Source organism: Arvicanthis niloticus, chromosome 12, assembly GCF_011762505.2.
Source record: "Arvicanthis niloticus isolate mArvNil1 chromosome 12, mArvNil1.pat.X, whole genome shotgun sequence".
Lineage (NCBI taxonomy): Eukaryota > Metazoa > Chordata > Mammalia > Rodentia > Muridae > Arvicanthis > Arvicanthis niloticus.
Window position 1 is genome coordinate 20,957,365 of NC_047669.1, and position 16,416 is coordinate 20,973,780.

The 16,416-nt window shown below is 43.4% G+C and overlaps 1 protein-coding gene across 25 annotated transcripts in view; it reads right to left on the reverse strand.

Annotated features, from left to right (window-relative positions):
- Kalrn (kalirin RhoGEF kinase) overlaps nucleotides 1–16,416 on the reverse strand; it is a 592,635-nt gene that overhangs the window by 340,286 nt on the left and 235,933 nt on the right. For all 25 annotated transcript variants that reach the window (XM_076942866.1, XM_076942849.1, XM_076942848.1 and 22 more), the window contains exon 7: nucleotides 2,156–2,347. In XM_076942866.1, the coding sequence (XP_076798981.1) occupies nucleotides 2,156–2,347 (192 nt within the window). The remainder of the gene's footprint in view (nucleotides 1–2,155; nucleotides 2,348–16,416) is intronic.

Sequence of the window (16,416 nt, forward strand, 5' to 3'; positions counted from 1 at the left end):
CATTTGGAAAGTATAGTTTCTACAAAGAACAGGACAGGGCCGGGCATCTGGATGTTCAATAGGGCATTCCCTGCAAACCCTGAAGACAGAGGGCACCTGCACAGCCCACTGTAGCCCATTGATAATGAACATTCCTTGCACATTTGGGCTCATGAGAGGGACTGAACGAACTGAATGAAATGCAATGAGAGTTTGCTAGCCTGTGCATCCTATGTACAGGGAACTGTGGGAAAGGCACAGAACACCTCAAGAGATCACGAGCATCCCCTGGGACCTTGCAGAGACTCCTCCTATAGGGTATACAGATTAAGGCTGCTGAGGGCTGGACAGACAGAACATAGTATGTCTGTGCTGTTCCTACACTGGCAGTGGCTCCTGGGATGTGGTGTACAGACAGGCCCTAGCAAACATCAAATTATTTAAAAATTAAAATTAACAACTGTAGAAAACTATGGCTTCCCTCTGCACAAAAGGTGAGCTTTCTGAAACCGTGTGGATTTATTAGGTGGAGAAATACACCTTTAAAATGCAAATAATTCTTCACCCAACAGTCTGGAATGGTACTGTCTGTGATTCCCTCGCCTGGATGCACGGCTCCATTTAAATTAATTGCCTAAATACCTTTTTATCTCATTGCCTAAAATAGCCCATAGGAGGACAATAAAGAGCTGACTAAATAAATGCTTAAAAAATAGCCTTGAATCTCTTCTTCTTTTTTTTCTCCCCAACTAAAGAGAAGCATGGTTTACAACTTCCCTGAAGGACTGGTAAATCCTGAGGAAAATGTACTAAAATAGATACAAATAAACTTGGTTTTGACCCAAACCAATCCAAGTCAGAAGACAAATGACCTTAACTTCTCCATTTCATCTCAGTTCTGGCCCTGGGTTTTCTTCAGCAAACATGTGACGGCTCACCCTGGTGTCTGTCTGCTCTCGGCCCCTGGCCTGTTGGTCGCTACACTTGGTTTTACATTCTGTATGTCTTTAGGCATCTCTTGAGAATTCTAGAAGACTGCCAGTTACCATCCAGTGTCAGATGGGACAGACATATTGGGAAGCTTCCTTCTGGGTTATTGTGCTGCCCACAGGTTTCTATAGCTACCGTGGGTAGCAACAGATAGTCTTACTCACTGCATTCTTACTAACTTCTCATTATCCACAGTACGTACCTAACACATGCTTCCTATAAAATCAGTTTTCTCTGCTCTCAGGACTCAAACCACCACTCTTTCATTCCTCTAGTCTCTGTTCAGAGTACACTAATCAGTCACACATACACACACATATGTGTGCACAGACACACATACAACCACACACTCACATACACACATACCACACACACATGCACACACACATACATTCTCACACATGCACTCACACACCACACAGATTCACATGCACACACACAAACATACACACTCACACACTCACACACACTTACTACACACACATGCACACATACACATATACACACTCACATATGGATGCACACACCACACACATACACACACAGCACACACACTCACACTCATATACACGCTTACACACACTTATACACCACACATATACACACATATACCACACATCAACACACTCACATACACACACATACATACACACCACAAACATACACCATACACAACATACAGAAACATACCATGCACACACACATTTACATATACACTCATACATCAAACACACATACACACACATACCACACACCGACATATATACACAAATATACCACACAAATACACACATCATACACATTTATATACACACACCACAAACACACACCGTACACATTCATACACATACCACATACACCTCTCTCTCTCTCTCTCTCTCTCTCTCTCTCTCTCTCTCTCTCTCTCACACACACACACACACACACACACACACACACACACACACACACATCACTTGCAAACAGAATGCAAACATTCTCTGAATCCTTTCCTGTTTGTGTGAAAAGTAGAGCCATAAGTTACCAATGTTCCTTGTATATGTAGGACAGAACAAGGCTTATTACCAAACCTATTCAATGGGATCTCAGAGTTCTGTATATAGAGAGTGTATGTGTTCCTACCTGCCATGCTCTGCTCCCACATGCCTTCCACTACCATCACCTGCCACAGGCCTCTGGGTCTTACCTGCTCTGCCTTCTGATGGAACACAGCAGACATGGCCAGGATTGTACTGCGTTCATCCAGGGCAGCAGCAAAGCTCTTCCACTCCTGGTCTAGTTGCGTGGAGATCTGCTTGATTTGCTGAGAGGCATAATGGCCGGCCTCTGAGAGGCGGGAAGCGACAGACATGATGCGGTTGATGTTGACATAGGCATTCTAGGAGACAAAGCAGGGTAAACACTTAGTGGGGAAGACTGGATAGGTAGCCATCCATTGAGCATTGCCAAAAGAGGAGTATTTGGAGAAGAAGACCACCCAAAACTTAAAGCCTGAGAGAGACTGGAATAGGCTTGGTGTCTGTGTATAGAATAGGCCCAAGAAAAGCTCTTACTGAGCTGAAACATTTCAACCAGAGAACCAACACAGATTGTATGTGTGCCAAAGGCAAACACACATCAGTAGAGTCTATGGAACCATCACAATCAGTGAAGCTACTCTCCATGGAGTGCCCTTTGGAAGCTGTGGATCATGGCCGGAGCCTAAGGAAGCAAGGCCACCACTCTTACTCTAGAGAGCTGTACACAGGGTATAACTGTCCCCCACAATACAGCAGAATGTTTATTGTAATCAATCAGCTTCCCATCACCAGCCAAAGGCGTCCTTCCCACCTCCCTATCTTCTCATTCTTCATCACAAGACCCGAGGCAGTTCTTTAAGAACTAGCCAGGGTTCTTAAAGACAGAGTTTGGAGGTTGCAATGGCCTCTGCTTCTCCCTGTGTGACTTGGGAACATTTCCCTCCTTGATTCTGAAAGCCACCAACAGGTGTCCTTCACTGCATCTGCAGGGACTTCTGCTGTCTCCTTTCCACACCGGTTTCCTTAGCATCCATTCCTATTTTTGCTTGCAGGTTTAAAACCTCATGAACATGTATGTTGTTTCATGCTAGGCCAGTAGAAAGCTTCCCTGGAAGGAACAAGACAAAAGGAAAACCCTAGCAACACAGCTCAGCAATCCTGACTCTTTTTGAACTGTTTTTTCCTATTAATTGTCAAAGCAGCCATGTAATGTGGCGTCCTCAGGGAGCTCTCCGGCTCACATGATGCCTGGAGGACGAGGAACCAGGTTATTCACACTCTCGCTCTCGTTACAAATCTCCTCAGATGATGATAAATACTCCTCAGCAGGCAGGCAGCAGTTTCCCTGGGCTCTATGAGCTGTGTAGTAGTTCATTAACACTCGGAGAGGCATAATGAGGGTTTCCTTATTTTCCCTTCACAGTCCCCATTCATCTCAACTGTCCCCAGTCTCCATACACTCCATCTCAAAGCTGGCCCAGGTTGATAAGGTCTCTCTTAATTTAAAAGGTCTCTGTGGAGGTTTAAAAGGTTAAGTGGGGTATGTAACCACAAATCCATTCTGGTGTCTGAAGGCCCCTGTGTACTGTCTCTGTTTTTAGTGTGGCATGAGCCCTTCCACAGATAGCTCATTTCCTTAAGAGAGCTAGAATCGTGCTGGCTGTTATCAGGAGTAACAACCATCCTTTATAAAATTAGGGATCATTCTCGGCACTGTTTTCTGAGTTAGAACACAAATCCACTGAAAAATTAAACTATTTATAGAACTGCCAGAAAGAAAAAAAAAAAAAAAAGAGAAACAAAAAACAAAACCCCACTGCACCCTGACATGAAGAGAGAAAAAGGAAGAAAAGGGCGGTGCTGGCTTTCATAGCTTTGTCTTCTAGGGGACAACACTGAAGTCCTCCCCAATGTCCTGCTTCTGTCACTGATGTTTCATGTTATAAAACAGACCGTGGGAGTCAGGAGATTTCAGGGAAATACTTGGTTTGGGCACTCTCCCAGGAACCACAGTGAGGGAAAAAGGAGTCATGGGTGGGGTGGATACAGGGTGTATTTATCAGTAGGTTAGTGCTATAGTTAGCTTCAGTCTCTGGAGACCTTTGAAGAAACTATCAAACACACCTCCTATAAATCCTGTTGACAGGTGTAGGGTCTGAGTTATTGGCACATTAAACCCTACTGCTTAGTGTCTAAAGGTCCTTCCTAGAGTAACTCTGGCATTTGTAGCCTGACCTCCCACAGGCCAACAATACTGTAGAGGCCAGAGAAACACGGGGAGCTACTGTCTGCATGGCCATCTGCAGACGATGCCCAGGGTGCCTATAAGAAAGTGGATTGGTGATTTATAAGGATAATGTCTCATAAAGCTGTCCTCCCAGGTGGCTTCCAGTCCCAGAAGGTTCCCCTCCTATTATATAGACCTCTCCACAGTATTCAGTTTTCCTGTCCCAGGGGAAGGCTGATATTCAGCTTTGGTCACACAGGGTACAGGAAAACAGGAAGAGTAAGACATTTGTTACCTTTGTCACCATTCTCCTCCTACCCAGGGAAGACAGGGAATGATTACAGATGTCCTACTGTGGCCACCTCAGGAGACTGTTGACAGCTTGTCACTCATTCAAATATTTATAGAGAGTGGGGCAGGCTCTGTGTTAGGGGTGGCAAAAGATCAAAGAGTGGGGCAGAATTCCTGCCCACCTATTCCATACCCTCAGAGTTCACCACGTAAGACAAATTTTCAAGTGACTATGGAGTCATTCCCTCCACTCTGTCCCCTTCACAGGTGCTTCTGCACAGCCATCTGTCAGGGCATCTCTGTCATTGGACCCAGAGGAAATCTATGTGAGTTCTGCCCCCAGCAAGGACGCTCACTTAAGCTGTCATGATGCCTCTGTGCCTCGGTTTCCTCACTTGTAAAATAAGGGAGATGAACTAGGTGATCTCAGAGCTCTCGTTTCTGGGTCAGCAGTACTGAGGAGGCAAGGATGGTACTGCTTACCTGAGATGCCTGCAGTTCAGCCTTGCTGTCCATGGGCTGCAGCTTGGCTCGTCACTGCCTTGCAGCATCATCACCAAGTCTGGAGCAGGATCGCCTGAGTTCGTCATGTTCTACACAACCAATAGTCCTGCCCTCTTCACATCCTCTCTCCACACCCTCTCCCTCAGCAGAGCTTCTTAGACAAACCAGAAGAAAATAACTTCACTGATAGCTGGCATGAGGCATGCCTTTGTGCACATCCTGACCTCAAACTCACTGTTTAGCTGAAGGTGACTTTGAACTCCTGATCCTTCTGCTTCTACCCACTAAGTGCTGGGATTTTAGGCTGTGAGTATCTTCTAACATCCTTCAGAACAGATCTATTAAATTCTTCATATATACTCAGCACTACTATTATTTTTTATCACGGTCGTTGTTAGTTTTAAAAGCGTAGTGCAGTGTGAGCTATAACTCTGACCTACTCTACAGAATGCAGTAGAGCTGCCTCATGGTCTCTAGTATCATCTACCATCCTCCTTGTCATTTGGTTGCAAGAAGGAAAAATAAGTCCAGCAAGATCTTGCTGATTTGCAAACCTCCTCTATTGCACCCTGACCCCTTTTGCTACCCATGAAATTTGCCATTTGTTTGTTTCCTTCTCGAAGTCATTAATTGGAGATCATAGGCTAGACAGCTCCTTCTCCCGTGGCCCTGTCAGCCACGACCACTGAAATCAATGAAGCAGCCATTTTCTGAAGAACTACTTGGCAGAATCTTGAGCTTTCAGCCACTCAGAAAGAGGTCTCATTTGGAACACCCCAAGTGGCTATGAAAACATGCAAAGATGCTTACAGGCACAGATACTGATAGCTTTCCATAAAAAGTACGACAAATATTTTTTATGAATTAGGTTCCTTTTGTGGAGGAGACACCAGCTCTAGGAGAAACAAGCTGTGATTTTAGCAACCTTATGCTCTGTGTCAGGGACTGGTTGCTAAGGAGATCATCACTAGGAGTCTGCATTATTTGAATCCCATTCACTTTTCTTCTAAGAACTGGGACAACCATCATAGCCCCGTGGTCACAGACTTCACTCTGATCAGACACTGTGTGTTACCTGAAGTAACACCAACCATCCAGTCGATTGCCTGATAACTGTCGATGTGACAAACAGCATTATCTTTCCCCCCATCCAGTTTCAGCAGACTGGCATTATCCCCCAACCTGTTCAAACCAAATCAAAGTCTTAGTAAAAAGCACAATAAAAACTATGTCAGCATTCAGAACCTGAGGTACCATGAGCTGTCAAAGTCCCAGCCTGGTTCAGAGAGCACAGCACAATCCCCTACTATTTCTGGGATGCACCTTCCATAGGGCCTGACACGTGTGCCAGCGGTACAGCCGCCAGCCCCTGCCCCACTTACTATACCCTTTTCTGGCAGATAACTGAGCCCTAGGAGGAGTTAAGTGACTGAAGCTCTGAGTTATCTACAACGCTTTGCTTGATCCAGAGACCTGAGAAGTCACACCCTGCTAGCAACACTGTCTAAGCTACATTCTTCTGATCTGGTGTGCTTCCATTCCTTAAGTTAGAGAAACAGATGACCAGCAGGCTTGAACCAGACTTCTTGAGACAGCTCGACTGCTTGGCATGTGCTTGCCACATCCACAGCACTACAGTTGGGCTGTCTTGTCCTCACCCAAGGGGACAAAGTGTCTTCTGCTTCTCTCTGACAGGACTGCCAAGTGGGGAAGGACCTTCCTCCCTAGACTGGGCATGGGGGTCTTCATTTTATGCTCTAGGGATGCTGTGGCTTTGCCTCCGGAGGTAGCAGAAAGTCATCAAAGATGTTTCATTTCCGTAGAGGACAAGTCCCAGGCATGATTCTTAATCCCATACCAGTTAAAGGAACCACAGCATTTCCATGATCACATATGGACATAAAGTCGTAGCCTGTCTGCCCAATCATTACAAGAGTGAGGCCTGAATACCACTGGGACTCAATCCTTTTGACAAGTCCCAGAGCCCTTGACTCTAAATTCAAAGCTATATAGGGAACCTAGGCCAATGACTGGCTAAGGGCCGACATGCTCAGAAAACCATTTAGGTCAAAATCAAATGTTTAAAAAAAAAAACAAGAACAAGATATATAAATAGTATTACATCAACTGAGAACAACCCTGTGCACACTAGGGACCCCCACACCTGAGCACTGGGGTTTTGTAGCAGCTACACATGATGGTTGGTAGCTCTTAGGAATCTCTTCTCTCAGGCATATAAAAGCTGGTTTAAAACATATTCCTAATTAGAGAACATATGCATTAATTATCAGGAATAATTGTGTCCTTAAATATAAAAGGAGGAGACTCTCTTTTTAACCAGTTAATAACCAAAATATCCCCTCTCTCTGGCTTACAGAGCCAGTGGAATTTATGCTCAGCCTATTTTTATTCAGCTCATTCTTTTGTTATCAGTGCTGCAGAGTGAGCATGCCCTGCACATACGAGGCAAGTGCTCGAGTAACTGAGTCACACTCCAGCCCCCAGTCTTATTGAGGAGCCAACATGATTTGAAGTTTCTTTCTTTTCCACCTTGAATACTTTGGGTAGCTGTGGGATATTTTTGATTTTAGCATTTTTGTATTTTTAATTAAAATTAAGTTTATTTAATTATTTAAAATTATTGATCTGGTCAGACTGTATAGAGTCAACATTAAAACTTCTCATATTTTCCCATTTTTTTGGCTTCAGTAAAACTTTCATTTTTTTTCTTCAAAAAAGTGGAGTCAATTTGCAAATAATGAAACAGACAGGTTTTGATGACTGCTATTGTAAGGAATGGAAACCCACTTTATTAGTTTTTCAGAAGCTAAGTTCATGTCACAATGTCATTTTATACTTAGAAAATAAAAACAGAATGCAGATACATCTTGACTTCACTTAGGTTTGCTCAAATGCTCATTAGGTCCGTTGAGTGATGTGTTCAAAGTCACAAAGAGAACAAGGAGACCGAGAAGAGCTTTGCTCCCCAGTCTGTTAACCCCCCTTTCTTATTGCTACTTTTTTCTTATGTCCTCCAACTTATATTTTTATCTTGTCATACTCAAAGAGTGCTATGGGAAGTTACTTGGAGATTGTCTCATAATAATGTCCTGGATTGTTAAGAAAATAAAGATGGTTCCAAAGCTGAGCTGGCCTTCCCTCTCTCTCCAGCTTAATAAGACCATGTGTAACACTGATATCTTTGTAATCCCAAGCCCACTCTGGGTCCTAGAGCTGCTAAAGCATCAGTTTATGATTAATTAGTTTAACATTACCATGTAAACCTGCTGATCCCACCTCGAAACATATGGACATCGGGGCTGTAACATCTGGAGTAGGAATTGATACTGCTTGGAGCCACACTGCAGCAGCCACAGGAAGCAATGAGCTCTAAGCAAAACCTCCAACCCTGCCCCCTCACAAACCACAGGCTGCCCTCTAGGGGGCAAATAGGGAAGCTGATGGATGACTATCTGCTCTGGTTTGGCTAAACAGTAGGTCAGTCCAGGTGGAAGCCATCTGTCACTGCTGGCTACAGAGAGGAAAGAATAGGAACGGCCCACTGCTCAGCAAAGATAACATTGGCTCACAAATCCTTTTGCCCCTCTGGCCTGGCTTGTTGTAGAGATGTTTCCTCCAGCAATTGCTTCACAAACCATTAAACAGCCATGAAAACAATTGCCTGGCCATATGTCAAAGGGCCACAGAAACCCACAGCAGGTTGAAGGAAAAGAGAAATGCCCTTCTTTCTTGGCACTGAGAGAAGTCTCCATGGAGGTGAGAGAGAGAGAAAGAAAATAGATAGAAAGATGGATACATGATAGATTGATAGAGAGATAGATAACATCACTGCAAGATTAAAAAGGCACACACAGCTGGCATTAGACTCAAGGACACCAGCAGAGAATGTGATTAAGAACAACACAGACCTTCAATGGCACGTGGTAATTTTAGGCCATCTTTAATGCTGAAATCAGAAGCTGAAACCTCAGGTAAATGCATTCATCGGTATTCCATCTCTACCTTGGCCTTCTTGTACAGGGTCTAGCTAGAGTATGGTCTGGGGCAGCAGTAGCAGCAGAAGCTGAGAGGGTCAGCACCTGCTGACCTTCTGCATCAAATCAGCTCTAGCATGCTTGCCTCGGGTGGCAATGTCTGAGAAGTCTCACACTTGGCAACTCTGAGGAGTTGTCTGAAACAAAGCTGTATTTCTTATAGCATTTCTGACCTGACAAGACTAGGTGGGCATTTGCCAAGCACAACACCATGTTAAGTGTGTGCCCAAAAGCAAAACCACAGTTTTCCCTCACAAAAAGGGCACTGCCCTTACCTTCAGGTTACAGAGGAGGTCATGAGGAATGTGAATACCCTGCCTAAGGCTACACCAGAAAGGAAATGCAGAGCTACAGTTGGCACCCAGTGTCCTGGCTTGTCTTGCCAGGATAATTGACTTTGCCCTAAATGTGAAAGAATCAGGCTGGCTGAGAATGTTCATTACAGGCGATGGGGCATGGTGAAGTGACATTTTTTCCAAAGGTATTATGAATCATATCCCAAGGAAACATGGTCTCTGGAGAGAGAATTAAATGCCCCCGTCTTTGAAAACTATCTGCTGTACCCTTGACTTGCTCTGGAATTTGCAGATTAGTTCCTTTCTAAAATGGGCAAGGAGGTCTGGCAGGTGGACTTCTTCCAGCCTCTTCCTTCTTGGAACACTACTATCTAACCAGGAAACCCAAGGCTACAAAGGAACAGGAATTTGTCCACACAGAACACAAGGAGTCCAGGATTTCAAGGCCCCTTTAGTTCATGTCTTGCTTTATTATTCAAATTTTAACTTTGTTCTCTTATGTATTTACTATCTGTCTGTTGGTCCATCCATCCATCCATCCATCCATCCATCCATCCATCCATCTATCCACACATCTATCCAGCTATCAAGGCTGAATCAAGGAAGACCCTAGGAAGAACCAAGATGCAAAATTCTTATGCCCATGGGTCTTGCGTGTCATTATGAAAACCAGAGAGTAAGCTGATGTGGATCTACTAGGCGTGTATCCTGGTGCCATGTAAAATAGATCTGGTAAAAGAGAGTATAGAGGGATGGGGAAAGCTACAAAAGATAGAGAGCTGGGCAGGCTTGTCAAGCAGCAGTACCCAAGCCCTCGGCATTAACTTAGAGAAACTTTTTGGAATCAACCTGGGCCAATGGCTGAGCGCTGGTATGTGAGCCAGTGCAGTGCACTAGAGTGATGTCGAGATGTTCTTCCAAAGCCCAAGGGCTCTGGTGTTTTCCATCCAAACAGGGCTGACTGGGGACCAGTGCACAAAGGCAAAGGGGCATCAGAAGCATTGGTAGGGACCAAGAAGGAAGGGGTGAAGATGGCCAGGTGCTTGACACTGAGTAGGGGAGTCTTCGTTCTCCAACCAACCCTACTAGGTAACAAAAATTGCTGTAGAGCTCAATCCAGGGCTACTGCCAGTCGACTTCATTTCTTCACATTGGATGGTCCAATCTCTAATTGATTTCCAATCTTGTAGAGATTTCCTAGGGTTCACTCTGTACAGTTAAACCAAAATCTAGGGTGACAAGAGCCAAATATATCATGTTTTTAAAAGCTCTCAGGTGACAGGGTGGACAGTAAGAGTAGAGACTTGCAGCCTTACGTGTAGGCACCTACTTCCCCACTCTGTTCTGCTCTGTTCTAGTTATATACTGATGATGGTGCCAAGCACAGAGGTCATAAACCGGTCCAGGGCTGGTCAGAAAATAAATTCTATTCCTCCTACTGAGTTGCCAGAAAAGGGAAATTCCACCCACAAAGCTGTTTGTAGAAATACAAACATTGCATCCTGTTGAACTTGACCGATAAGAACAGGCTGGCTGGTACCGCATTCAATACTTTGCCCTCTCAGGTTCTCTGACAGGCTTGCCTAAGATGTAGTCCCCAGAAAAGCCAATTTCCCTTATCCTTGTCAGCAAGGAACATACAGTAGCAGCTCCATTTCCATCTTTAGGATCAGATTCTCCAAAGAAGCTCAGGTCATGTGAACCTTAAAGGTCACCAAGACCAGTGATTCCTGAACACTGTTTGTGTGGGCCCTACAACATATATTCAGCCAGTGATTCCACAAAGGAGGTGTCCAGACACAAATCTGTATTACTCTGGATAATGGCTCAATGTTTTTCCATCCTTGTATATTCAATCACTGTGTATCTTTGATTCTCAAGTGTATTTCCTGTAGAAACCAAACTACTGGCTTTCTGAAACCTGACAATTAGCATCTTTGTTTAATTTTTTTCACCTTCAGTGCCATTATTTCTTGTGTGTATATGTTGTTCAAGTACGGGCATTCCTGACTGTACACATGTGCATGTTACTGTATAAGTATGTGTGTGTGCAGGTCAAAGGTCAACATTGAGTGTCCTCAGTTTCTCTCCATCTAATTTTTTGACATAGAGTCTTTCACTGAACCACCAGAAAACACTAGAGATCACCAATTTAGCTAGACTGGCCAGTCAGGGAGTTCCTGTAAGGCACCTGTCTATGCTTCCTCAGTGTTGGAATTACCTGTGCACACCAAAATGCCACACTTTTTACATGGTGCTGAAGACCCAATCCCAGGTCTTCATGTTAATCCAGCAAGCATTGTATCCATCCATCTCACTGGCTCCTGGTGTCATTACTGACACCATTGAACCTACACTTGCTGTTTGCTTTTTTCCATCTGTCACACATTTCTTCCTACATCTCTCTTCATCCCACACTTCTGCACTAATAGAATACTTTCTAATGTAGCATTTCAATATCGTTACTGATTGATTCTTACTATTTTAAACTTATCTTCCTAGTTATCTAAGAAATACATCTTAGCAGAATCAGCTTCTGATATATGCTATTTAATTCAGTGGGTGTAAAAACATCTCTCCCGGAGAGAGCTTTATTCCCTCTCCCTATGTACTGTGGTATTGTTCCCATATATATTACATCCACAAATGATTCAAACTCAACACCACATTGCCATAATTACCATTTTTATAATTGCATGCCTACTAAGGCTGATATGGAAAAGGAGAGTTAGCATTTGTTATAGCTTGTGTTTATTAGCATCCGAGTTATCATTCCTACATGTTTTCATTTGCTCCTGTGAATTCTAGTTACTACTGGAGATTTTTTTTTGACAACACAGATTTTTACCCACATATCTCCTTAGTGTGTGTTACTTTATTACATTTCTATGTTATAGTTCCAACAATACATATACATATTATTTTATACGACTGCTTTTAAAATCAGTGAAGAGACAGAAGGAGAGTGAATTTGTACATACTTTGCCCTTTAGAGTTACATAATTAATTTTTACCAGTACTGTCAATTATGGTAGATTCAAATTACTTTCTGGGAACAGTTGCCTTCAGCATAAAGAATTTCTTTAGTGATTTTTTTTCTTTCCCCAATTTTATTTGTTAAACTATCAGGTCTAAAGTTTAATCTACATCTCCAATCCCCGCCTTTTACAAGATCCTCCCAAGGGCACTTTTAAAAGCGCTATTGCCTTAAACATCTGTAATCTCTGTGTAGATAGAGTCAGTTCCTTTGGGGAAGATTTGCGACTTGGTTTTGTACAGTTTCTGCCCTCAATCAATCTTCGAGCCATTCATGGCTCTAGGGCTGGGGTTGGAGGGAGGGGTGTGCTTTCCTCGGTGGAACCTCCACTTTAGGAGCTAACTTCTCAGGGATGGGGTGAATAACCTCAAATCTTCATGCCTTGTCTCACCCATCAAGGGGAGCCCCTAATATTCTCACAGCACTGTTCCCCTGGTACAGCTGCTGCCCCTGAGTGAGGGCTTTGAAGAATAGCTCTGCACCTCTAGGCTACACTCACCCATACTCAAACCTCAAGACAGGTGGTTTGGGGCAGGAATAGAAATGTCCTACATAGGCACACAGTCCTTCAGCTAGGAGCTGGAGGACAGAGGACCTGAAATCGTGGTTGCAAGCAGTATGGAGTAGCTTTTATCCACTGAACTGGGAAGGCAGAAGAGGGAAAGGTCCCTGAGTCAAATTCCGTGAATACTGTTCTTATTGAGTTTTTACATTTTTGTTTGTTTGCTTTTTATGTTTCTTATTTCCTGCAGGAATTTCAGATTATCTCCAGAGACTTAACTAGTGTTTTAAAATAATTTTTTCTAGTTTCAATGTGGCGTGAAGAGGTCCACTGAGTTCCTTGGGTTAGCACATTGGAAGTCATTTCTCGGGCTTTCAGATATTTTGTTTTAGGAAGCAACCATCATACATATAAAGGCTCCAGAATAGGAGTTTTCTTATTGTAATGGGAATATAAATTACTTGGGGGAACTTAAAAATACATGTTCCCAGAGACCCACTCACAGAGATTGTGATTTTCCAGGATAGGGAAAGGAGAAAAAAGAAGACAATTATGCATTTTTATCAAATGTTCTAATTTAATGATACTAACTTTCTAATTAGTCATGATACTAATTTTTAAAAATGCATACAGCATTCCTTCCCTCCTCCTCTACAGCCCTCTCTTCCCTTTCCCCCTTCTAGGACAACAAACGTGGGTGGCTTTGCTATTCACATTTACACTAGTGTATAAATATGTGTTCATGTATGTGCAGACATGTATGCATGTATGTATGTATGTATGTATGGTCTGTTAGAGAGTGTATGTATGGAGGTGTGTGTGCATGTATTTCTACTCTAGACCAGAAATTCCACTGCTGTAGGAAGTGCAGTAGAACCCTGCTTTGAGGCCTCCCCAATCAATAATGACAGGGCACCGCACAGCAATATGTCTGAGTGAAGAGAAGAGGTCACCTGCCTAGAATCTATCTCTTGCAGCAGTTATGGCTTTTCCATGGGGGTTGTCATTTGTAACTTTCCCTCAAAACAGAGAAACCACCACAACAAACTTTTTACAAGTGGCTTGATTTACATACCATCAAATGCAATATTTGCCTCTACTGACTGAATTAATAGCACTGAATATAAAACCCGCAGTGACAGAAAGGCCCCCCACTGCTCATGTGCACATCACTACTGTCATGACACAGTGTCATCACTACTATGAGCCCTCCCAGTCGTCAGAGCAACAGAAAATGAATACCATCTGTATTTTAAAACTCCAGACAGGAGCCATTAGCAACTCATTTCTTCCCCAAGGAACCAGCTAGTTAAAAGTGTAAATAGGGCTGGGTTAGGTTCACACGCTCCTGGGAGGGCCCATGAAGAACCTCACATGGATGGCTACAAGACTGTTGGGTGTAGACTAGGCTCTGACTTACTTCCAGCTACCCTCACACCCATCAGAGAAGACCACACTCAGGGGATAGAGAATTTGCCAACAGAAGGCAAAATTAAGAAAGAGGAAGGCCCCGGAGAGCTCAGAAATCCCGAGGCACTGTAGGGAACCAGGGAACCAGAGGATATTTTCCTACAAGGTTTAGTAGGTCAGTCATCATAATTATTGATCAGAAGACCAACATTTCCCTGTGGGAATTGAAAAAAATCACTTTATGAGAAAAAAAACCCTAAAGATTAAATAGTTTCAACTTTTTTCTTGCAGATTCACGCGCACACACACACACACACACTGGGGCACCTTTCCCACACTCTCAGTGTGCTTAATTGGTGCACTTTATTGGTAACGATTCATAAATAATACCGAGGAAGGTCCTGAATTTATACAGTTATTTCTGTGTTATGTACTAAACTAAACCCACATCCCCACGTTGAAACCCTAAGCCCTAGCATCTCAGAATGTGTTCATATTTAGGAAAAGGGTTGTTAAGGAAGTAGTTAATTTAACATTAATTAACATAATTAGTGTGGGGCCCTGACCAATCCAACCTGTTGTCTTATAAAACTAAGAGGACAGGACACAGAGACACATGAGGGGTGAGTGTACTCTGAAAGAAAACATTGTATGAGGGCAGGCCAAGGAAGACCATCTTCTGCCAAGACATTAAAAGAGGCTCAGGGGAACCCAGTCTGCTCACACATTGGTTTGTGTCCATGTAGCCAGACTGTAAGATAATACATTTCTGGTCTTTTTGTTTGTGATGATGTTGCTGGGATCAGAATCTGGGACCTTGAACATACATGCTATGAAAGCTGCATTCCTCGGTGTTTTTCTCTTCACTTCCGATGTTTAAGGAACACTCGTTGTGGTATTTGCTATAACATTCCTAGAAAGCTAATATACTCAGTAACTGTCACCTTAGCTAGAATTACATATTTAATCAGTATGTAAACAGTGGACACAGGGAAAAACATAAATGGGTAACTTATAAGCTGATCACTTTATATACAATTTGATTTACCTAGGACTTAATGTACATCCCTTAATTTCACATGTTATTCATGATGAACACGAGTGAGCCTGTCAAACCAATGCTGATTGCTAACGGAAAGTGCACCTGATCCCCCTCCTCATCCGAATCCAGCCTGCCTCTTACCCTTGTCACAGCAATCCTCGATTGGTGACATTAGACTGTTGGTTTGTCATTACATATTTATAGGTGAAGTTATACATTTAACATCTGTCTCTCTTGTGAATTCTGTGGGATACAACTCTGTGTGTGTGTTCATCACTACAGGCCCAGTGTCCAGCACAATACCTGACTCTCAATTACTTGTTCTGTGATTTACAATAGGAAGTTATCACGTTCTTGAGTTCTAAAATTGGGGAGGTTGATCAAGATGCACTGCATTGTTTCTCTTAAAAATATTTTAAAACATTTACATATATACACGTATCCATCTGCAGAGGGGACCCATAGCTTAGTTTTACATGATAGGGCTCTATGACCTTCCCCAAATAAGAATCACTGGCCTAATTCAGTAGTAAAACAAGACTAAAGAGTAGAGAACTCATTTGTAGCTTGAAGCAAATTATGCCACCCCTCCCTCCGTGTGTGTGTGTGTGTGTGTGTGTGTGTGTGTGAGAGAGAGAGAGAAAGAGAGAGAGAGAGAGAGAGAGAGAGAGAGAGAGATCCAAGAACGAAGACTGAAAAGCCTCAATGAATTCGAGAACCATCCATATCCCTGCCCCTTCCCTCACTCTCAGAACTGATCATCCCTGCAGTCATTGGCTGGAGCCGAGTAGCTGCTGGCACTCATCTGCTTCTTGGCAGCACCGTTCATCACTGAGGCCAGGGAAAGCGCCTGTAATTCTCTCCATTCACCTGTTTGGAACGATGCCACCCATCTTTGTAGGAAGCTCCTTTTAATAACAAGTCTGTAAACTTCCCAGAAAACAAGGGCACTGAGCTGTGTTTACGAAGCACAGGTGCCATGCAATTTGACCAAACAATCCTGGGATTTCCCTTCCCTTAACCAGCAGCCAAAGAGGAGATCCAGCCTAATCAGGCTACAGACA